The sequence below is a fragment of the Poecile atricapillus genome, chromosome 1 (assembly GCF_030490865.1).
Source record: "Poecile atricapillus isolate bPoeAtr1 chromosome 1, bPoeAtr1.hap1, whole genome shotgun sequence".
NCBI lineage: Eukaryota > Metazoa > Chordata > Aves > Passeriformes > Paridae > Poecile > Poecile atricapillus.
In genome coordinates, this window is record NC_081249.1 from 120,312,020 (window position 1) to 120,337,092 (window position 25,073).

General features: G+C 40.4%; 1 protein-coding gene across 1 annotated transcript in view; it reads right to left on the reverse strand.

Moving 5' to 3' along the window:
* The window catches only part of SPON1 (spondin 1), a 181,533-nt gene extending 175,057 nt beyond the window's left edge, over positions 1-6,476 (reverse strand). Inside the window, exon 1 of the mRNA XM_058829221.1 lies at positions 6,074-6,476. Coding sequence (XP_058685204.1) covers positions 6,074-6,296 — 223 coding nt within the window. The 5' untranslated portion in view covers positions 6,297-6,476. The remainder of the gene's footprint in view (positions 1-6,073) is intronic.
* Between the last annotated feature and the right edge of the window lie 18,597 nt (positions 6,477-25,073).

Here is a 25,073-nt window from a genome sequence, read left to right on the forward strand (position 1 = left end):
ACTTTTTCTTTTAAAGCAGATTGATAATCTGCTCAGATCTACAGGAGGGTTTATTTGTGGTGGTTTGGGGGTGGGGATGCATGTGCAAGGGTGTTTTCTACTTGGGGCTTTTTCTTTGTGAGGGCTTTTTTTGGTTTGTTTTGGGGGGTGAGACAGTGTTAAATGTACAGGAGCATCCCTAAATATTTGACTTCATTTTTTTGTCCAGTTCTGAGCACAGACAAAGTAATTCAGTGCACAGCAAGTCCCTCTGTCTGTAAAGCCAGTTGTCCACGTTGCCTGTTCCAGCTCAGCTACACTCAGCACTGCACTCCAGCTTCTGGAAATGGGGGATCTCGAAATATCCTCCCTCTGCTCCACCCTCAGGGCAGAACAGGACACAGAACTAAACTCCTGGCTGATAAAACTAAACTCCTGACCCCTAAAAGCTGTGCTGGATGCTCTGATTGCCAAAGCAATCCCGCACAGCCCTGTCCTGAGCAGGAGGGCAGAGCACAGGTAAGGCAGGGCTGGCTGATCTGATCTGATCTGACCCCACTCAGCAGCAGGATTGAACCCCTGATCTGATGTCCAAAACTCAAAAACCTGAGTTCACAGAACTGGGATATCCTGGGAATTGTCCCTGCAGGGATTGAGCCCACATTTTTAACACCAGGCTCTAACCAGTTAATTAATTATTAGTTATAGTTATAGTTATAGTTATAGTTATAGTTATAGTTATAGTTATAGTTATAGTTAGTTATAGTTATAGTTATAGTTATAGTTATAGTTATAGTTAGTTATAGTTAATTATTAACCCAGATAATCTCAGGGTCCTCATCTTTGAACATTATCAGAGCCACAGAATGAGGCAGAACTTCCAGGCAGGACATTTGAAATTACCAAACTCCCTTCAACCACTAATAGCAATCCTTTCCTGAAACAGAGGTAAATTTTAGGAAAGAAAAAAAAAAAAGTATTCTAGAATTAAAGAGACAGAAAATTGAACTCTCAATGTTTTAAGTGAGCTCTTATGTTTTCCTTTAAGCATAGTGCAAAAAGAGTCACTCGTAGTACTTTTTATTGTCACACTCTCCAGCCCTGGCAGGCACAATAAAAACTGAAGACCACCCACAGTTTTCAGAGCAAACTGCAGCTCCCAAGGCTGCTCCATAGAGGAGTATTCACAAGAGACTCCCTCTCACACAGATAGGCTGCGAGGGGTTGAATCACATTGCTAAAAATCACAGATTGCCCTTAGAAAATATGGATTTCCAAATATGCCCCAGAGTTCACTTGGAACATACAGAGAGCTCTTTGATCTAGAAATTCAGTAGCAGAAAAATATGAAATAGGCTATTGGAAGATTTCTAGCATTATGCAGCTGTATGTGGGGTTAAAACTCACAGTGTTTGTACAAATACCAAACTTTTCTGACTATATGTGAAAAAAAGAAAAGAAAATTATTTCCATTTTCAAACTTCTGTGTAAGTGCCATGCTTGGGCATATAAACCTGCAAATACCTGTACAAACTGTGATGGCACAACAGCAAGTCCTCCAGCTCTCAAGATTTTCAACACTCCTTTCATCCCATGGAACCTTATGATGAAGCTAAGTGTCGTGATTTTGGGGGAGAAAGAAAATTTCACGCATTGTATTCCAAAATGGGCCAGCAGTATAACGCCATTAAAATTTCTGCTTGCTTTAAAAAGCACTGCTCCAATTCATTAATTCATTTTCTGCCCAGTAATTAGCATGGTTAATCCAATGTTGAGAATTTCTGCAGCTCTGGCTGAATGGAAACCCACGGGCAGCCTCTCTGGGAACTCAACAGAGATGAACACATTACTCCTGCTTCAACAATGATTCTTAGAAATTTACTGCCATAAAAGTCTCTTACATGCAACAATTTTTTCCATATCATATGCAATTAAAGACTCTGAATCACTGTGAGTAAAAGGTTACACCAGGAATATTTGAGTATGCGTGCAAAGAATCCAGCTGTGAACTGACTCAACAGTTTTTGTTTTCCCCACAAAGTTACAGATCAAACCAAACAGCTTTAGAAATTCCAAACACCTACCCACAAAACAGAGAAGTTCTGAAATGCTGCAGAAACATCAGAAAAAATTAAAAAATTAAAAAAAAATTAAAAAAAAAATTAAAAAAAATTAAAAAAAGGCAAAAGGAAAGCAATTCCAAAGGCTGACTCATAGTTTTTGAATGCCTGGGGTTAGCAATACCCCAGCTGTGGTTGCAGTCATTTGAACCCCGAATAAATGCATGTTCTCTCCAGGAGGAGGGATGCTGCTGTGCTCTGGGCTCGGGAACACTTCCAGCCCAAAATCCAAAGGAGCCAAGGGCAGCCGGAGGGTTCGGCTGTGTCTGTCCCTGTGTCACCGCTGCGGGGACACACGGACACAGCAGCACAGCAGGATCTGGGCTCTGTGCTCTAGGATTTGCACTTTTAGGGATGCAGGCTTTGGACCAGCCCAGAACAGCGAGCTGGGAAGGTTTCTGTCAGTGCCCAGAGCTATCCTCAGGTGCCGCAGGGTTTATCCCAAGCACTCCCAAATCCCGGCTCCTCCTGAGCTGCTCCTGGAGCCTCTGCACGGGCAGCAGTGCCAAGCTCCCAAACCACATCTGTTCTTCACAAGGGAGAGGCTCTGGGTTGCATAAGAGTTCTTGGGCTAAACTCTGCCATTTGGAGCAGCAGCTGTGTCCTGCTCATTAACTTTCACTGAATAATACGAACTTCCTGCGGGGATCTGCTAAACCTCAGTGCAAGCCTCAGCCCTAAGGATTTCACTTTAAAGGGAAGATTGCACACCAGCAGTTACTTTAAATCTCTAATTGCATTACAAGTTGGGCTTTGGCACATGACCTCACTCTTTCCTGGTGTCCCAAACCCAAGGTGGGATGATCAAAGTCACTCCTTTGGTTTCAGGCAGGAAATCAGACTTTTCTCACCCTACACAACTGCACATCCCCTGCTGCACCTTGCACAGGTGGCAGCAAACAGGCATTCCAAATTCCAGCTGTATTTTGTGGAACAGCTGATGTGGTTACAGAATGAGAGCTTTTTTGGGTTTTGTTGGTTTGGGTTTTTTTGCAAACTTGTTTGCATGTTGAGGGGAGATGAAAGGAATGGAAAGAAAAAGACTCAACGTTCCTTCAAAGAGAAGTCCCCCAAACCAATGCAGTGGAGCACAACACCTTAAATGAGCTTTTCCTCAAAAACTGAGAAAGTGAACTGACCTACAAGTGGAAATTCCATTAAAACCAGGAACAGCACCCACACAGAGGGTATATGTAAGGGTTACAACTAGCCTAGTACTCCTTTTCTTCTTCAGAATAATAACTTCATGATCTCACAGCAGAAAGCATTTCTACTGCATGTTAGTGTGCTCTACTCCCTTTTGGTAGAAGCAAGTTTATTTACATTTTAATAGCGTGAAACTCACCTCATTTTTTCATGGAAATCTCATGCAATCATTAATCTAACTGCACAATCAATAAAGCCAGGACTGAGTCTTTTCAAGGATCATTACCCTGTATCACCACCCAAACTTGAGGCTCATTTGTGCCTCTGAATGAGAGCTCTGACCTTCAGTGGAGGCAAGAGAAGCTCCATCACAGCCAGAGGAACCCAGCAGGGGAGGAGAGGACCTCGAGCCTAGCATGGTGTGCCCTCAAACCTGGTCCTACAGGAACACATTTGAATTGTCCCCACTCAGAGAAGTTATTCAGTGCCCAGTGCTGTTTTCTATCACAGCTCCAGAGGTGGAAAACCAAGGCTTCACAGCTCCTTGCACACAGATTTTTTGCCCTCAGGACAAATTGATTGTGATTGATCTAAAGGTGAATAACTGCAGGGCAGCCATAAAAACTCCCCCAGAGGCAAAGAGCAGCTGGGAGCTGTGGTCTCCTGACTCCCACACTCCAAACTGAGATATTCCCAGATATTCCCTCCAATCATTGCTGCTTGAGAGGCTGGTGTGTCACAGCAGCTGATGGCATGAAGATAAATGGGTGTCCCTACACTTTCCTGGAGTACATTTGCATGTACAGATAATTCCTGTGCTATCCACCTTGAAAATGTGAGTTTATTCCAAGAGGCCACTAGGGAACGTGCCAAGGATCCAGACTGCATCAATTCCAGCAGGGGCCATGGGAACAGGAATATCTGGCTCCAGAGCTAAGGAGGTCCTGCAAGTCTTCTGCTATGCTGCACACAGAGTAATTTGATGATAAATAAATACAAACAACAAACAAAACCCCACAGACCTGTCATACCATCTCATTTTTTATTTTTTTTTTAAATCATTAGTTGGATTTTCCATCCTTTGCATAAAACAGTAATAAAGTTCCAGCTGGACTGCAGAAATGCCTTTGAGAACAAGATCTCAAAATTTTCTGTATATTGTCAGTTTTAACTACTGCTATGTTAACAGGAACATTTATTTGTGTCCTTCCCACCATTCAGGAATGTGTCCTTAAAAAATGCTCTACACACCCCAATGTGCCACCTGAATGCTTCAGTCCTAAGTGTCAGAAACACAGGCACATATTCTGTTCGACATTTTAATTTTTTTACTTTTAGCTGTAATTTTCTCACTTCCAAGCAGCTTATAATAGCCTAATGTGATTTTATTAATTGAGTTCCTAACGCCAAGACCTAATATCTCCACAAAATTAGTTCTGCTAATTCATCTGGGAGTTTCTTTCTTCCCACATTTCTGTGCAATAGAAACTTCTTTGGGAGGTGACTGAAAATGTCCAGTAACGTTTTCACAGAAGTGAATCCCGAAATTTTAAAAGAATGTTCTCATTTGTCACTATCAAAAAACTTGGCACATCCTTGTCCTGCTCAGTAGATGTATCAAGCTGACCTGCCACATGAAATCTTTCAGACTCAGGATACTAATCCTCCTGTCTGGAACTTGTGGGTCATGTGCATTTCCTCACACCACCTTAAAATAAAACTATTTTTGGGGAAAAAAATATCGAATCAACAGCATGCAAAGTTACAGACTGGTGCTCAAAACAGGTGAACCTGTAGATGTATTTCTCAGCCTTTGGAGAAACAAATTGATTATGCTCCATGCACACTTTTTTCTCCCTGTATACACTGAGATTCCCATGTTCATGAAATGGGAAAACACTGCTCTTTACCCTGGATCTAAGAAACACTTGGAAGAATCTCCCAATATTTTTTTTTCCTAAAAGTACATCAGTTAAAAATGTCCAGACTCTTTTTAAAGTGCTTTTAAAATGCAAGGCAAACAGCACATTCCAAGAAGGTTTATTTCTCAAGGCACTATATAGTGAGGCAGGAAAAGTGACCAAAACCTGTCTTTGCCTATTAATTAGTAAAACACACCCGAATGTGCTTTGGAAGTTCATTCCAAGGATTGTATGTGACATGCTCAGGGAAGAAGGAATGCCTCCATCTCTTATTTACAGTGGTCGTTAGCACTGTCTCTGCCTCTTTCCTGCTTGAGCCATCTGTTCACTTACCCAGAAAAAAAAAAAAAAAATTAAAAAAAAATTAAAATAAGGGTGGGATAGTGGGATAAACGTAAGTGGAAAATGTGGGAAGTTGGCAGCGTGCTGCATCATGTTTGCCCATATGCTAACTCATTATATTAACATTCATATTTCAGGGCAAGAGCGATTAGCTCCGAGTTTCCTCTCCCTCCTGCTGGATGTGAAAGCTTCTCCCATGGGTTAAATTTAAAGGGATAGGAAGAAATCCCACGGAAGAGGGCAAACGGGGGAAGAGTGTGCTCTGCATCGCTGCAACTTGTGCTCCTGTGCGAGCGCTGAGCCCGTACACAGGGCTCCTAAATAAAGGAAATTCCTCCTCATGAGGAAGGCTCGGGAGAAAAGTGAGACACCGAAACCCAGCTCCCCTCTCTTGCCATGGAAGCATCCCCAATAAAGTGATGCGAGGGGGTGTATTAGGCTGCCCTAACCCCCACAAACACGCCAAGAGGGATCCGGAGCTGACAGGCAGAGACACGCTACAGCTCAATAAACACTTTTCCTCCCCGAGATCGCGGTACGGGATGCAGAGGATGCCCGACTTACCCCGGTAACTGTTCCCAGGCTTGTAAAATTCTGGGTCGCCCTCCACCCTGAGGCTGAATTCATTGTACCCTTCCCTCCTGGTGCCTTGGGCTCGCAGGATCCGGCTGCAATATCCCTCGGATTTGGAGGCTTTCTCCAAGGTTTCGTCGGGAAAACCCTTGGCCACCAAGGGGAAAGTCAGCGCCAGGAGCCGCAGGGCCAGCGGCTGCAGATGCGCTCCCATCCTCGCAGCTCCGCACAACTTTTGGCGGCCGGGGCGGCGGTGGAAGGGCCCGGGGGGCTCGGCAGGGATGGGCAGGGCTGGGCAGGGCTGGGCAGGGCTGGGCAGGGCTGGCAGGAGGGGCTGAGAGCTCCCGGGCAGCCCCAGCCGGCAGCGGCCCCAGCGTGAGGCTGCCGGGTGGGATCGGAGGGACCGGCTGGGCTGCTGCCGGCAGAGGGAGGGGAAAAGCGGGGAGGGGACGGCTCAGAAGGGGAGGGGAGGAGGAGGGAAGTGTGATCTTGCCCAGATCCCCAAGTGCTGTTTTGTCTCAGAGCGTGTGATTAGCAGCTCGGCAGTGTTTACTTAGGCGGGCTGAACTGGCAGGGTTTGGTGACGGAGCGGAGCAGGGGACGCTGCTGCCTCCCAGACACCAGCCCTGAAATCAATCACCCGCATTCCTGCCCAAGTCTATAGTTACTGTAGGGATAAGGAGGCTCACAGAATTCCCCGACAGCCCTCCCGTCTCTCTCGGAAGCAGCAGACACGATAAACATCGGCAATGAACAGCGCGGAGGGAGCGAGCCGACCCCGCCCGTGCGAGCGAGGAGCATCGGCCGCAGCATCCCGGGTACCACCGAGGGATGCGGGGAGGACACGGGGCCAAAAACACGACCCCGCAGCTGCGAGCACATCGCTCCCCGCTGAGCGTGGGAGGTCTGCTCCGCCGCTGGGGAAAATCCCAGCAGATGCGAGCAGGGGAAAGCGGGGATCATTTTTTCGCCTTCGTGCGAGGCGCAGAGGAGCTCAGTGATTTACCGAAATCCGCCAAAGATTACAGAGGTGGAAAAAAGAAAGTGAGCCTACGCCCCTGGGGTCCCTAACTCCAGGGTTTTGGTCCTAAAATGCTCTTTATCTCCCTCTCTCCCTCCCTCCACTGTTTTGGAAGCGGAGGAGAAAGCAGGGAAGGTCTTCAAGCAGGACCTGGATACTTTCAGGATGGCAGATGCACAAGAGGGCACACATCCCTTTCTAACCCCTTTCTCCAGGATAGGGCTGTAGCAGATGGATGGATACAGCTGCATTTAGGCACAGCTTCCAAGAAGTGTGGGAAACACCAAGCAGTCTCAAGTCCTCCTGGACCTCACTAAGGCATTTCACAGCACCAGATTTGCAAATTTTTGAGTTCCAAGCTTTGGAAGTTGATTGAAGCAAGAACCTGGCATTGTGTGTCACATAAAGGTGTTTATTTAAGGTGTCTGTGAGGATGCTTGCCAAGGGCTTTGCTGCTGTGAGCTTGTTTATATTTCAGTCTCTCTTACGTGCCTATAAAGAACACAAACTGTCCCGGCCTCAAACTCTTCATTCACTACAGATTATGTTAACAAAGATGGGATTGGTTGGGTGAGATTTTAGCTTTGGCTGCAAACACAGAGCTACTGGAGATGTCTCTCCACGTCTGTGAAGAGGTGGCAGTCAAGCTTTGGTACCAAAATGAGTGGTAAAATCCTATTTGTGAGGACATGCCTGCACAGACACCTGCTACAGCGGCTGGGGCTGACTGCAGACACTTCCAGTGCTGAGAAAAGAGTTTCATTAGGGAAGGATAAGAGGCCTTTGCAGCACAAGATGCTTTTTCTGTTCCTCTCATCCTGCTGGAGGAAGGAGAATGAGCAATCCTGACTTCCCAGTGTAATACATCAGTCCTCTGCTTCCACCCAGCCCTCTCCTTTCACTGTTTGCCTCCCACCCAACCTGCCAGTACGAGGGCAAATCAATCCATCATCTTTAAGGCAACATTATTCAGCCTGCTTTTGCTACTGAAGCCTTGAGTTGGCACAGTTGTGCAGAATATTTAGTTTCATGCTTCCAAAGACCCATGTTCATGTGGGTAATTAAGTGACTACAGTTCAGCAATGTCATAAACTCTCGGGTCTCATTTGACCATGATCTTCACCTCATTCATTTAGGAGAACAAGCTTTGCTTTATGCAGGTTCCTCAGTCAAAGATGCCTGTGAATTTGATTAATTCTCCATATTTGACTTCTCATTTCTTTTGCTGAGATTGATTGAAAAGCAATTACCTGACTAAAGCATTCCTGACAGGAACTGCACAGGCTTCTGCACAATCCACCTTTGTTTTGAGCCAGTGTTGTGTTCTAACTCAATACTCCTCAAAGTGCTTTTAGTCCTTTCCAGGTTTCTTTTGGGGTTTTTAGTGGTAACTAATTCATCAGCATCTATTGACTCTTAGCTTCCAGTAGATTTGTGTCTCTTACTTTTTAATTCCTGAAATGACCTGCTCTGTTGCTTCTGGTACTTTTTTTTTTTTTTTTGTTCAAAAGCATTGCAAAGTTTCCTAGAAAGGCGTAACACAGCGTCCTGCTAAAAGGAAACGCTTCAAGTTAGCAAGTGATACAAATTAACCTGCACTGCTTACAGCCATGAAATGAGTAATTTGTTGTAGAGACGGTTTAGAGTATGGGCAGTGTCATTAAGCATGGGCATCCTCGAGGTTTTCTATTTGCTCTACTAATTAGTGTGTGTTTGCCTAAAGCATCCAGCATGATGCATCAGTCAGAGGTGCAGGCAAACTAAGCCCAACCATCCATGGCAAATTTAGCAGAGGAAGCCTCCTATCCTGGAGACTGCTTCCCTTTGTGCTCTTTCTGGGATGAATAAAGTTGCTGTCCATGACTATTAGGCAGAACAATCATTACTGGGGTAATATTGCATCTGATGGAGCTGTAAGGGTTGGAGGGAGCTCTCTCCTCTCCTCCCCCTCATCTTCACCAAACAAAAATCATTCCACAATGTCATCTTTGCTTCCCTGCTAAAGGAGCCCATTTTTTTTCAGGTGGCATTTTAGAAAACTGCAGAATTCCCCTGCATTGACTGGAAGATATAATAGGGGGAATTTAATAGATTATTTTATTTTTTTGCTTCTGTGATTTCAATTAGTTGTTTGAAATCTTGTGAATTGTCTACAACAATGTGCAATGCAATGCTTGGCTACACAACGCCTGATTTTAGAGACCCTAGACCTCAAAGTAAACAAGTGCCTCAGGTAAACATCTAAACTGATTACATGAATATTCAACCCATTAAAAGAGCCCCTTCACAGAGCAGAAGACAATAATTCCAGCCAAAATACAACATCTAGGTGGCAGGTGCCCTAAATCTCACAACCATCAGGTGCTTGATAACTTCTCTGGGCTGTAGGATTCACCTCCCCAGCCCCAGGAGCTTTAGTATTTTCTATAAATAAATACAGTAATAATAATAACAGGGGATACATCTCCTTCACCAGATGTCTGGCAGGAATGTTACCTGCCCTTCCACAGGAGTTAATGATGAAAATATTCCTGTAGAATGTCAGGGACAGATGAGTTTCCACTCCTTGCTTGGTTTGCAAGTCCTCAGAACCTCATCTCTCAGGAAGCTGCTCATCGTGAAAATTTAAATCTCCTCAAAGCACTCTGAGTCCCTCACGGAAATTTTAGACTTCTGAAGGTGAACTGAAGCTGAAATGAGAGAAAGGAGATTGAGGGTGTTGTATCAATTAGAATGGATTTTCTGGAGACAGATCTAGGGTTCCTCTTCCTTCTCCTCCTCAGACATTAATTGTACTGGGATCAAAAGCTCTCCAGGGGCTCAGGTGATCACCTACCATCAAAAATCTGCAGTGAGTGCACTCTGAATAATTCCTCTACCAAGTTAAGAGACATAAGCTGAGGAACGCCACCAAAAGTGACTTCTGACTTTTCCTCATCAGCTAAATATTCCAGTGCCCACAGATGCCAGGGCAGAGGAAGCTGCTGTTCAAAGGAAGAGTGCTCTGGAGGACTGGGGAACAACACAATCTGCAATAAAACCTTCAGTGACTGGCAGGGCAAGAAGGGAACACGAGGACTGTGCTTTCACTGTACCCATCTCGTTTTCAGACCTTTCTGTCCCACTATAGATTTAGCTATTAGTCTAATTTGCATCTCTCCACTTTCCCACTGCTCCAGCAGTCACAGCCAGTTTTTCTTAACCAAGATAGAAACTCCCTCTATTGATTTAGATGGAATAATAACCCTGTTGCTATTAAAATCCTCCTCCATCTACAGCAAGAATGAGGCTTTTCTAACACAGTTCATGCTGTCTGCAGCGTGTTTAGAAAGGGATCCAGAGATATCTGCTGTCCTATTAGACAGAGTAAAGAGCTTGGGAGACGCTTAAAATGATTTCTTACTTCTCTGTGGCACTGTTCTCCACTTCTTTTCTCTTAAGAATCCGAGCAGTGACAAGGAATGACAGTAAATGTTTGCAGAGGTCTGTTTGCCATTTACACCACTGTCAGTCAATACCATGTATCTCCAAAATTAAACTTCCCAGCAGCTCGTTATATTTGACTGTTCAGTCATGCATGCCTTCAGCATACTTTCACACTGACAATGCAGAGAGTTTTCATTTCCAGGGCATTTTATGGAACTATTTCGTCCCTGACACGGTGGGAATAGCTCCATACATTTTACTGGAGCTGAGAGAAACAGAGGCAGAGAGAGCAGCTCTGTTCAGCTTCCTCGTGGGCCTTACTGGGGCAAAACCTCAGTGGAGCTGGGAGACTGTGGGGCAAAACACATTTTGAAACAGCTGCAAAAGGTCTAGAAAAATCTATCCAGCACTCTGGATAACACAGGGAGGATGTGATTTAAACTCAGGCCATGATTGAATGGGTTTTTCAAGATCAGAAGTTGACAGAAGCTTATCTTCCACACAGAATCTATTTTGGGGAGGAGGTTTGCTAAGGAAAGACCCAGGCTTCCTGGAATATTTAACTCGAGGGTTCCTTCCAATATCAGAAAATAAATAAGTTCTTAAAAAATCTCTCCTTTATCCCACACAGCTACTCAAGATCTATCTTGGGAATCCCTGAAAACTCCCAAGAGCAGAATAAACAACCAGTTCCTCCAAGCCCAACATGAGCTTCATTTAGCCCTAAGAAAATTCACTGCTGCAAACCTGGAGCACCAGACATTTTTAGGTCTCATCCCCTCCAGTTACACCCAACCTTCCCCCTCAGCAGCCTCTGCCTTTAGGAACTTCCCAGTTTTTATGGACAGGGCAGAAAAGAACATGAAACGTCCCCCCAAAATTTCATCTCTGTTCCTTCCAGCCAAGCCACACAATAACTGCAGGAGTTTGTCTCAAATTAAAGCCTCAATACCGACCTAAAATTCAGCATCTTGGTAATATATTGAGTCATCTGTCACTGATTTTACATGATTGCACTTTCTTCTGTATCTGCCTTGACCTCAGTGCCTCTAACTTGACTACACCTGGCTGAAATATGAACCATAACCAAACCAAATTCAGTTTTTTGGCATCTTTGCTATTCAGAGCCAGCTATCCAGTGGTTTTTTTTCACCATATTTTTGTCCTTGAATTGCTCAACACCTGTAGATTGGCTGCTTTCACCTGTTCACCCTTTATTTGTATTTCTCAAAGACATGAGGTATGTGATAAGGTTCCTGTTTTTTGCAGTAGCTGGGCTCTCAAAGTCAGAATATAAATTAAACTTTGCATACAGAAGAAAACCTTTTTATGCCAGATTTTAGGCTGGATGTTTTTCCAGGAAGAACATAAAAAAACCCTACATGTCTAAGAAAATAAATGGTTTATATCTAGACAAATTATTTATAAAAAGATACTAAATCTTACACATGGCCATTATTTATTCAATCAATCCATCCTCTTTTTCAAAAAGCATTTTTATAGTGATATAGTAATTAAATCTTCACTCAACTCTGGTTATAACAGGACTTAATTGGACTGCAAATATGGAAGGGAAGTGTGCAGTAACACATCCCACGAACACAACAGGACCAAAAGCAAGAATGACATCATCTTAAGAGATAAAAAAAAAAAAATCAAAACCAAAACCAGACAAAAAAAATTCCATAAAAACCCCAGAAAGTAAAAACAACAAAAACTCAAAGCCAAGCAGATAAGGGAAGGATGAAAAATTCTTTGAGATTTCTGGCACTGACCATGAAATCAAGACAAAAACAAGAATAAATCATAAATATAAGGTGATGCCATCAGTGAACTCGCTGACTTATTTGGGAACTGGGGCTGTTCTTCAAGCACTCTGATATTTGCAGAACAGAATTGTCTCCCAAACTCTCTTTACAACAACCTCCTCCTAGGCTTTAGGAGTTTATTTTACCCACGTTCTCCTGCTGTATTCAACAGCCATTCCTTGTAAAGGAAATATTCACTGTACCATGCTACACACTGCATCTTCTTTCATTTTTATGAAATTTTATTTCAGGTTTATTGGAAGCTCAGGCTGCCAAGTGCAGCACTCCTGTGGTTTGTGGGCTGTTGACACTTCCCTTACAAGACCCATTGTCCCTGGGAATCCAAACCAGCTCCTTCTACCTCCTCTAATTTAAATATTTGGGAGTGCAATGGATTCTAAAGGGGAAAGTGTTCATCTGACACCACGTCCTACCAAGGAGAGAGCACGGCCAAGCTGAGAACTCAGGACTAAGAGGGGGCTTGATTCCAGAATTTGTCCTGATGGGACATTTGTGGTTGGCTTCTTTCTCCCCTTGGACTGAGATTGATGAGAGAGAGGCAGTTTCCTCTTGCTCAGACTCGGTTGTTTATTCTTCTCTTATCTACATTACATGGATACAGGGTACAAGGAGCTGAGTGCACTAAGATAGGAAGGTGTAAAATGGCTCACAAAGTTCTTCTTCAAGGTCTTTTATATGTCTATTTATCCAATTAACAAATGCCAAGTAAATTATTTTCCTTAGTGACCCAATGACCCAACACCTGTGTGCTGCACTGCAGCATTTTCTATCCAATTACTCATTGCTACCCAAAAACCTCTAGAAAAAGAAGATGAAGAAAGAAGGACAAGAGACAACACCCTAATCTTCCATCTTGTCTTCTGTTCTCTTAAACTATCTTAAACTCTAAACTTTAACTCTTCCACTCAGTGACTTAAGAAAACTCTCTAATTTGTACACTCACACTCTTAGCTTTTCTATTTAAGTTTAACAGTTGTTTCCACGGTGTTGTATGAAATTCAGTGTTTTCAGGATGTCAGAGCCAGGCATCAGAGATAAGGGCACACACTCTGTGCCTCTGACTCCAACAAGAATTCATTCTCCACTGAGGTCACCACGTCTCCGTGGAGCTCATCTCCTTATCAGACAGGGTGGCAAAACATCTCCACGTAAAAACATCACCTAGGAACTGACAATGCCTCGATTACTGCAATGCTGAAAGCTCTACAAGTATTAGAATTTGGGTTTCAAAGCAGTTTTTGCACCACGAAAGGTTTTTGGAGAGTTTCCTTTTGGTTTATTTGCACAATTCAAATTATGCCAAGTATTGCTAGATATTCCTGTGGCTCACCAGGAGCTCAGACAAAGAACAAATAGTGACTGCCCAGAGAATCCCTGCAGAGACATTCTGCAGCTGGGGATATTGGAAAAAAAAAACCAAAAAAACCCAATAGTTCTGCAAGAAAGTTTCTTAAATCTCAGATTTCCACCTCAAATATTAAAGGAGCTTTGGGAAATCTTCTGAAGATATGCAGACCCACATCTTTTTTATATCAAAGGAAGTTTTGTGTCTGTAATTTAAAAAGGAATCTAAACTATCTGACAGCAAGTGGGTAAAATACACTTATATGAAGACATTTCAAATATCCATATACATGGGGGGGAAATTATTGCACATTAGAAGTTATCATTTCTTGCTTGGTAAACAGATGGGAGATCAAATAGGCCAAGGTATGTTAACAATGCACTTCATTGTGTGTTCTGTGGACATATTTTAATTGTCATCAGCGTACAAGGCTAAAATTGCAGGCTGGTAATGCAGAACAGGGTTTGTGGGAGGAGGAAAAAGCTTTTCCCAGAGCAGCTGGTATGGCTGAAAAAAAAAAACCCTCCAAGCTTTCAAACACAGCAGCCTTTCTGCAGGTCTGAAAATGAGTTATTTTACAAAGCTAAGTGCGTGTCCACAAGGATTTCTCAGAGTTTAGTTGGCTGCACATTCATCAGAAGATTTCTGAGGGGAGAGGTAATTGGTACCTGTGGAGAAAAGAGGATGCTGAAGGGGAGGAAGGAGGGAGGTGCCAGGGAGAGAGGAGGGCAGGGATGAGTTGGTGAAAGAGATATTTTATAGCCTGCAGAATAAAGGGGGGTTTGTGTGGGAGAGCAGTCCTGGAGAATGCCAAAAAAACAACATCTCCAGCAAGCTCCTGGCTCCTGCTGTCCCAAATTTTGCTCGGGTTTAGTTTGCAGGTTCAGCTTTGGGAAGGATTTCCCAAGTTTTCCTTACCAGAGCAGAGAGAGGCAGAGAGGAGCTCGGCTGGGAAAGGTTTGGGAATGGCAGCTGGGATTTGTGGGGTGAAGGATCTCCCCAGAGGTTCCCTGGTGTCCTGGGAGAGGATGTCCCATTCCCTGACACACAATCCTCCAGTGAGGACTGGGAAATTGTCAACAAATTACTTCTATTTTTTTTTAATTTTATTATTTTTTTCAGTATTTGTTTCCCTTTTGCCTGAGCAGAGGATGAAGTCTGACAGGCTCCATCCAGATTCTGGTTCTGAAAACTGACAGAAATTCACTTGGAATGGTTTTGGATGAAGCAGAAGGATAATCAAGGGGAATTCTGGACACAGAATTATGTGTGCTGCTCTAACCCTGCTGTACAAAACAAGCCTAGAATCCACCACATTTACAAAACAAATCTTTTTTTGTTTCCTTTTTAAAATTAAATCACAGAAGCAACGACAGGGCATGGATTTCTCAAACTACCAAGTGTCCTGCCTTCCCCTGCCCAGAGCAGAGTATCACATAATATTACATCAATTCCCTTCAGTAATTCAGATTTTTTCATTATTTTGCACTGTCACATAAAGTCAAATGTAAAATACCAGTGTCCAATAAAAAAATAAATAAAAATCAATTTTGTATCAATACCTTTTATTTTCTATGCAGACAACTAAAAGTTTCTGCTGTTAGTAAAATCTGCTTAATTTACTTCTTATCCTTCAAAATGTTGCTCCATTTCACTTCTGACCTCTCTTCCAAAATTGTCTGTTTCATTTCACTTCTACTCTCTTAAATAATGTCAATGGATATAATTCATAGGCATTGTATTCTCCCTTATGAACAAGTAAAATCACTTTCTTCATTTCTTTTTTATTTTTTTTGGTTAAAGTCAAGGTTTTCTTACAGTGAAACAATTCCACAAGAAAATAAATATTTAAATATCTATCATATCTTATTCTAATATCTAAATATCTAATATCTATCATATCTTATTCTAATATTGCACATAACATTTGCATAAACGAGGTCGGTTTTATTTTTTATTATTTATTTTATTTATTTATTTTATTTTTTATTTATTTTATTTAATTGCATTCTGGATATTTTAGTTATAAATCACAGAAAATAAGCTAAAAAGGTGTGCATATATGCACATGGACCTATGTTTCACAGAATATTTTGAGTTTGGAGGGACCAGAGGGATCATTGAGTCCAAATCTGAAGTGATTGGTCCGTACAGGGATCAGCACCAGGCTCTAATTGAATTAATCTCAGCTATCTCCACCAAAAATTCATATCACACTGAAAAAATTGTGTTTTTTCTGCTCCTTTTTAAATCCAGACTCACCTAAAACTTGTGTTCCATTCAATGTTATCACTTCCAATGGGATTCAAATAGGGCAGGAGTTTTCCAACTGAATGAATTATTCTGGGACCATTGATGATCAAAACCAGATTAAATGTATTTCTTATCAAATATACCTGGCAATTATATGGGAAGTGTTCTGTGTGTACTGTGGCATCATTTTGAAAAGCATTAGCAGTCAAAAATAATGATATTATTTATTTTATATTATTTTATATATCTATTATTTATATAAATTATATATTTATATATTATATATAATATATAAATATATTATATATATTTATATATTATATAAAATATATAATATATATTTTATATATTTTATTATTTTATTATTTTATACCTCATTCATTTTTACAGCGACCTGCAAAACAAACCATTAAAAATGGCATGACATTGGTGCATTGCAGTATTTTTTTAAGTTTCCAGTATAAAACAGACTTCTCTCTACCCAAAAAAAAAATTCATAGATTCACCTGGATGTCCTCAGCAGGACTGCAGTTAAAATTTTGAAATTACATTAACAATTAATTATTAATTAATAAATTTATAAGTAAGAATTATCCATTATAAGTAATTGGTTATTATATAAAACAATATTTTATAGATTTTATAGATAATAATGCATACATTTTATTAATAAAGTTATTTCTAATAGTTAATTTAAAATAATTAATTGCTGATAGCTAACTTATAAAAAATAATAATTAATGACTGCAGTTAAAATTACTAAATTACATTAACAAGTGCAGTTAAAATGACAAAAAAAATTAGAAAAATTTACTGCAGTTAAAATTTCTGCAGACTAAAAATGGCAGAGGCTGATTTTATTATTTTAGTCAGAACAGATTTAAGGGAAATGGGACTAAAACAGTTATTGTAGAGACTGCTCTTCAAAAGTCCTTATAATTGTCAGAAATCTGATCCAAAATTACCAGTCAAGTGAATTTGTGCTAAAATAAACTTCATAAGATGGCAGCTGCCCAAATTATTTGAACGAAGACCTTGAAAATCCCAAATTGGCTCTAAGATATGATATTATCACAGGGATAAAATCCATCTACAGTTGGGTTGGTGCATCCTTCTCCCATCCTTGACAGTTAAAGGATTTCATTAGTAAAATGTGTGAAAAACATGATCTTCACACCCAAAAGTTTCATTAATTCTCTAAGAGGTACATAAATATATCTGCTCTGCTTTTGGATCCACTCACTGGATCCATTCTTTAGAACTCACAATCATCCCCTGCTTCTCACCACAAGTGACCTCAGACTAATCCTCAAGTAAAAAGTGAATTTTTTAGTATTTTGTAAAAAGAAATTGGTTATGTTCTTTCACTCTGTGATATAAATCATGTTACTGCTCACTCAGATCCATTCAGGAAAATTTAGCAGACCCATCTAGGAAAAATTAATCATGATGACAATTATTGGCAAGATATTGATGACTGTGATTGGATCCCAGGAGGAATCCTCTGAAACCTCATGGCAAAGAATGCACTGCTCAGGCTATAAAGCTTTCAACAAATTATTTTGAAGTGTTGAGGTTTATAATAACATGCACAGAAGCACTTTTCTTGTTTTGTCACTAACTGAATCCCAACTAGCCCAGTAGGACGTTATTGTTTTCCACTGTTTGATAAGGAAAATAAAATTACATGCAGTTTGTTTATTACAAGTTCTGGACGTATAGAGAAGAGCTTTTGAAAATTATGAAGCATTTGGAAAAGGAAATACATTTTAGCTTGTCCCCAGGAATTATTTGAAAATTGAAGCTGTCTGAAAACATAGCAAGATGCTTTTGTAAGATATGTGCACAAAGGTAATGGCACCAAAGGTGATTTAAACTTGTAACTATGGAAACCATATCCTTTTTAAAAAAAACCAAAGCTTGAGACTACAGAAATTGAGAGAAAAATAATGAAATAAGCTGTTTTCTTTACCTGGACATTTCATCAAAGGACAAATCAAGTAGGGAGACTTCTCTGGAGCAAAAACTGTCCCACATGCTGAAAATGGGAGTCAAAATGCTGCCTGGCTTAGCTCTTCTGAGAAACTGAGTCCTGCTTCCCCCAAATTTCAGATGAAAGATCAAGCCACACACACTGTGCAAATTCAATATCTTCATTTGCGTGTCTTAATACCTAGTGGGAAGTGAAAAGATGAACAAAAGCACCTGTGATTTCCTTGACTGGGGCCTGTTCCACCCTAATTGAAAGTACAACGACATTTCTGCATCTTACAAACCCTCCCAGCCAAACAGGGAAGGTGTTTCTAGAAGAACAACAGGTTATTGGAGCAGAAATATCTCACACACAGGAAAAATCTAAATTATGTTTGATGAAATATGACATTTTTTAAGAAATTACTGAGGAATATTTAGAAAAATCTTTGCTCATGAGAAGCCTTTGCATCGTGAGGAACAGCTGGAGACAAAATGGGTCACTCATAAATGCTTTTCTGGGAGAAGATTAGACCTAAAATTACTGCCTGGAGTGGCAAATTCTTAGAGTATTCCTTTGCTCTACTGATTGCAAGAATTTATGGTCACATACTGGTGCTCACAATTTAATTTATGCAATGTGTGAGGGCTCATAGGAAACACAAAATAGGCTTGAATTGCAGCTGCTGGAACATGTTGAGGAAAAGACAAACACCAGGATTTCACATCCAGAGAAAAACCCAGCACTTCATGATTTCCTGAGGAACAGACAATCAAAAATAAGGAATTGTAAAGAGTGAATAACACCCACCTGTGTGCCTGCAATTAGTGGCCATAAGTGAACTAGGGTTCAAAAATACCTTTAAAATTACATGTTGGAAGAGTTACAGCTTTTTGAAACCCTTTTATTATAATAAGATATTAATACAGAAGATATAAAGATATAAAGATATAAAGATATTAAGGTATTAAGATATTAAGATAGTAAGATGATATTAAGATATTAAGAGAGTATCAGGAGCATGGTCATGAGAAGTGTCAGGATAAGACTCAAGCACCTGAAGCTGCAGAGACATCAGCAGGATTTCCTGAAAGAATGAAGAACAAAGCTCTGGTGTATGGAGGCTAGCTTTAGAGCAAGCTGCAGGCCCCATGGCATGACAGGCCTGCCTGAGAAGCTAGCCTGGGAAATTCATGGGAGGATTCAAAACAATCCTCAAAGACACAAAACAGCCTGCAGGTGCTGTTTTCTGATTCCCGTGTTTTCCTTGCAGGAGAAGGTCAGGGGGTGGTGAACCCCACTGACCAATGATGGTAATGTAGTACTTTACTAACCAATAAGAGTTTCCTTTCTGTACTTTCTACGAACTAGTCTATATAACATGGCTGTAACAATAAACTAAGGATTCTCTCCTGTTCTGACTCCTTTGAGAGTCCGTGTCGTTCTTCCTGCCGTTCCCAATTAGAACGACACTGGTGCTTTTCTTTTTCTTTTATAATCTCCTTTTTTCATTGTTTCCTTTGAGCAACCTGAGCAAGATGCTGAATTATGCACTCTTACACGCACAAAGCCTTAACTATTTTGTGAAAATATAAAGCACAACCTTCCCTTTGTAAAGATATCGGCATTTACTAAAGCAAGTGCAGCACGTTACAGTAGCTGGTCATTAAACATTCATTTAATTACCAAGAAAATCAATAAATTTAGCATTTAAAAACAGTTTGAATGTTTGTTTCACAATTTAATTTTTTTTTCCAAAGACAGAAATAAATATCACACTTTGATTTTGCCACAAATAACGCACCAAATAATAAAAGGTGGTACCACTGCACATTAACCATTTAAAAATTCTAAAGCCAAAAACTTGACTCTGGAAAAAAAAATAACTAGAAACCTTTATGAGTTGAGGGAATAAGTTATTTTAAGCAGCACCTTTTAACTGTGTGGTTCTCAAAGCCTCATGTGAAGCTGGTAAACACAGAAGAAGAACTTGATGAAATATATTTATAAGTGATCTGTAAAATGATTGTCAAAAATAAAATGAAGTATAGACTGGTGGAACCAATGGCAAGGTGAGTGAAAAATAAAAATAAAAATAAAAATAAAAATAAAAATAAAAATAAAAATAAAAATAAAAATAAAAATAAAAATAAAAATAAAAATAAAAATAAAAATAAAAATAAAAATAAAAATAAAAATAAAAATAAAAATAAAAATAAAAATAAAAATATATAGCAGCCCTGAATATTTGGTGCCAGGACTCCTTTGCAGTATCTGAGTGATTGTGGTGGTGTTTTGGGTGAGTCAGATATGAAATAAAGGAAGACAAGGTTTTTACAAGATTCAGCTTCAGTGTGAAAAGATTCTCAGAAGAGAATTTATGTCAAAATTACTTTGTGACAATTTTTAGGTCATTGTAGTCTCAGAGCCCCTCAGAGAAGGAACAGATTCATAATACACAATAATCTGAAAACTATGAAGGAAAGAGTTCCAGATCTCTGGCTGGACCATGTCCCATTCCAGGACGTGCAGCAAGCAGAAATAATTCCAAAATTATGGCCAGACCATCTCCAGATGAATGTGAGGGATCCCATTCCATTCTCATAACTTAACGACTCATTTTAAAGCTTGATCATATGTTTTTGTGCTTGATCAGAAAGCTCTTCCTGGAAATGGAGGGAAGGTGAACTGTCTCATTAGGGACTTTTGGATTTGGGTTCTTTTTCCCTTTGAACTGAAGATTGACCAGAGGGAGGCAGTTTTCTCTTGTCTGGTCTCAGTTGTTTATTTTTTTCCTTATCAGCATCACAAGGTACAAGGAGCTGTGTGCACTATGATAGAAAAGGGTAAAATGGCTCACAAAGATCCTCTTCAAGGTCTTTTATATGTCCATTTACCCAATTAACAGATGCCAACTCAATTATTTTTCTTAGTGACCCAATGACCCAACACCTGTGTGCTGCACTGTGGTATTTTCTATCCAATCACTCACTACCACCCAAAAACCCCCAGGAGAAGAAGATGAAGAAGAAAGAAGAAGGACAAGAGACAACACCCTAAATCCTCCATCTTGTCTCCTGTTCTCTAAACTACTTTTTCACCCAGTGATTTAAGAAACTTTCTAATCTACACACTCACACTTTTCCTATCTAACTTTAACATTTGTTTTCATGTATCACCATGAAAACATGCTCATGAATTTCATGTCATATGAAATTCAATGGTTTTTTTGAATCCTAGAACTAAGTATTGGAAACAAGGGCACGCACGCTGTATCTCAGACTCCAACAGTGAACCACCCCTGAGAACATTTCCCAAAGGCAGGGAATCCACACCAAGCCCAGCACGCCTGAGGATGTTTTAAGGAGCTGTATTTAGGAGCCTGCCTTGGTGGATGCACATTGCTTAGGTGGCAAAATAAGCCCAGTAAAAATTCCATCTTCTCTTTTTGAAAGGTTCTGATGAGTCAGCTGTTGAAAGATTGCATATTTTTTGAGCTACAAGAGATATCAGGACATCTTATACTACTGACGGCTCCCAAAGCTAAGGAATAAAATGTATTTCAGGAAAGGTGAAAAATTAAAGGTCAAAAAATGGCTATGACTCAGTAGAGATGGTGCAGCAACAGCCCAGTGTCCAAATCACCACTCTTTGCATATTTATTATATTATTTATTATAATACATGATGTTGATATATTTATTACATCAGCTTCCTTCTAATTTTAAAGTATTGCAATAAACAGATTGGCAAGAGCAAAAATAGAAAGAAGAAGACACTTGTAGCTTGTGTTAAAGAAACTTCAGTCAGTCCTGACCTAATTAAGGATATTTTTCAAGAGTACTCCCTCATAATGAAAATATAAGCCTTCCCCTGAAATGCTGCCAGGGAAACCTTCCTCCGGGATTATAATTGTCTACAGCAGCAGAGAATTAGTCTGGTGCCCCAAGTGGTTTTCCACTAATGAATTGTGCTGCTTTGTTCCATTTCTTGTTTAGATGTTTAGATTTTTTCAGGTCTTTGTCCCTCCCCCAGAACATTTGTTCTGCCAAATGTGGGGAAGCTGCATTTTGGGTTGAAATGGCAAGGAAATGCTCCATTCCATGAATTAAAATTGCAAAAGGAACTTGAAGTGCACACTGAATGTTTGGGGAAGGCAGAAAGCAACACTGAATGTTGTAGAAACAGCGAGGCAACAGAATATTGGAAAGGATTAGATATGTTCATTCCAAAAGTATGTGCAGGAAATTAATCAAAGGGTTTATGCTAAACTACAGAATAAAATTGTTGTGCAGAGGGATGCTAAAAATGGGATTTCCTCAGTGTTTTAAGCCTCCTTCATGCCTGGCTAAGGTGGCACTTGAGCTCAGAGCTGTCCACCACTTCAGCCACAGGTGCCAGAGTTTGGAAAGTATCAGAGTCACTGTGGCACCTGCAAGAGAAAATTGTCAAGATATCTTTAAATCCCCTGACTAGTTCATCAGCAGTGACTGATCAACCAGAGAAAGCTGAAACATCTCCATATCAAAGGGAAATATTTTCATCACTCTTTTAAAAATCTACCTTCTATCATCAGATTTTTAAATTAAAATATCTGATTACACCCTTTGGTAGGTGTACATTAGGTCATAGCTAAGCAGAAATGCACATGCATCTGTGATCCCATTTCTAATTCCACAATTTCCTTCTTTCTGATGCCTCCATCTCATTTTTTTTTTTTATTTTTTTTTAAATAGAAGACCAGACCAATGTATTCTAACAGGAGGCATAACTTTGTATCCTTCTGTTGTAATGTACAGCTTTGTACATTATTTATGGGTTCTGTCACTTCAGGCTCCTATACAAAAACGGTGCTAAACCCACAGGGTAACTTTAGTGCCAGAATTACAAAGTCTCAAAACCCTCAGTCAATGCCACCCACCTACCAGATGCTTAAAGATGTCTGGTTATGAGAAACAACACAGAATAATAAACAACCTTAATATCATAACAGATTCTTAAAACAGTGCAATTCCACCAGGAATTAATGCAGGAAAGCTCCAAATCAAAAAAGGCTGGCACTTGTCTGTCCCCAGCCACTGGGAATCCGTGTGCCACATGCTCTGCACAGTTACTAGACACCAGGAATATCTCAGTTTCACCAGAATTTATTTCAGTTTGGTGTTGTTAAGTGCATATGGCAACTGTTTCCTAGCTGGAAGGTGCATAGACAGGAATCTATAATAATTAAAGCAAACCAGGCTGAGGAGGGGGAATTAAAATCAGCATCACAGGGTCTGCTTGAGCGGGGCGTTGGGGGTTTTTTTTTAGCTCCTGTGAATCTTGAATACACGTCAGTTTTACAAAAGATCATCAATGTGGTTAAAAATTATCATCTCCAAGTGGTTTGTTTTCCTCTAATACAAATTGGTTTTAAAATGGAGGAAAATACTCCCCTTTGTGAATAAGGATGTGCTCCATAAAAACACTTTTGAAAGATCTGTGCATTTTGCTTTGTGTCCCTTTCACTTATTTTTTTTAGAAATCCTCCAGCATTTTATTTCCAGGCAAAGATGGAAGATGCTGGAAGTGACAATATTTAGTGACAATAAACCTTGATGATCAAACCTTGATGCTAACTTCCCCCAGCCTTCACTGAGCTTTGGCCCCTCAGTGACTGGGTCAAATTTATAAAATCTGATTATTTGTTACACAGACAAACACACAAACACACCAAGGCAAAAACAGGGACCATAAAACATCATTTAGAAATTGTGTTTCAGTTCCAGAACTCACCTCATTCCAGAGAATCTCTTAATAAGATACAACAAGCTTCACTCCCTGAGCTCTTTTTGGGCAACCCCAAAGTTATTTCCACAGCTCAAAGCAGTGCTGGGGTAACTCAGGTCATGTGCAAAGTGGGATTTTATTTCACTCTGGTGGAGTTTGTGCTCAGCATGAGAAACACAAGGCTTGTTTGAGGCAGTACTTTGATTTCTAGGAACCAGAATAAAATTTCTGTCTAATCTTTGGTCTTTCCAGATGAAGGTTATTACCTAATTCAATATTACCTAAATTATTAATTTTGCCAAGTGATAGCCCATATTCACCATATAAGTCTTGGGCTACAGAAAGGAATGTTAAGCCCATACCCAGGACACAGTACTGGTTATTCCCAATATCAATTTATATCAATTAATATATCAATTTAAGCATGGACAAGTTCACTTAGGCTCCTTTGTGTTTCAGTTCTTTCAACATTAGGATAAGATATTATGAAGAAGCCAATTTGCAATGTTTAGAAATACTTTATGACAATTTTATCATATATTTGTCTCAAAAATGTATTTCCACAAAAGACTGTGGGCATAATTTCAAATAAAGGAGCTATTGTAACAGTAATAATTCTTTTTTTTGCACTTCCATTGTTATTTTTAATTGCATTTGTTCCCAATGTCAGAATCTGTAGGTTTGTGATGCTACAAGAACAACATAATTTGTGTTTCCCTGCTCATCAGAAATGCTTTGACAATAATCACTCATTTCAGCCGTGAGGATGAGCTGCATGCACGAGCAGTTAACTCCAACAACGCTGGTGGACAGATTGTCACCGTGGTGTTCTCACTTTGCTCTGATTCTGTTTATCATGCCAGGGAGAGCAAGGGCTCCCTGCACATTGATTTGTCCATCCCAGTGCTCAGTGAAGTGCTGGTTCAGGTGCCTGTGCTCAGAGGGAGATGCTGGAGAAGAGCATTATTTGGGGCTCATTCAGATTCTGAATATAAAATGTAATAAGTGCATACACAGCGTTATGGAGGGATGCCAAGGGAGAGAAGTGAGATGCAATAAAGAGCAATTCTCTAGCTCATCCCTGGAGCCTGTAGAATTAAGCACAGCACTGGTGTGGATTTGCTTTTAAACAATCCCAGTTTTATTCCAGGAGCACACCACCCACAGCAGTAACTCCCCACACAGCATTTCTGTTTTAACCCTAGCTGGGCAATGCAGGAACAATCAGGAAAAGACAACAGTTATTCAACTTTCAGAATGCATCTGAGTCTTCAGACAAATCCCAAAACCCAGCCTCAAAACCCACTCTAACTCCTGCTGTAGCTGATGAAGATTATACCAGAAACAATAATGAGCTTTTTCCTTTAAACCCTCATT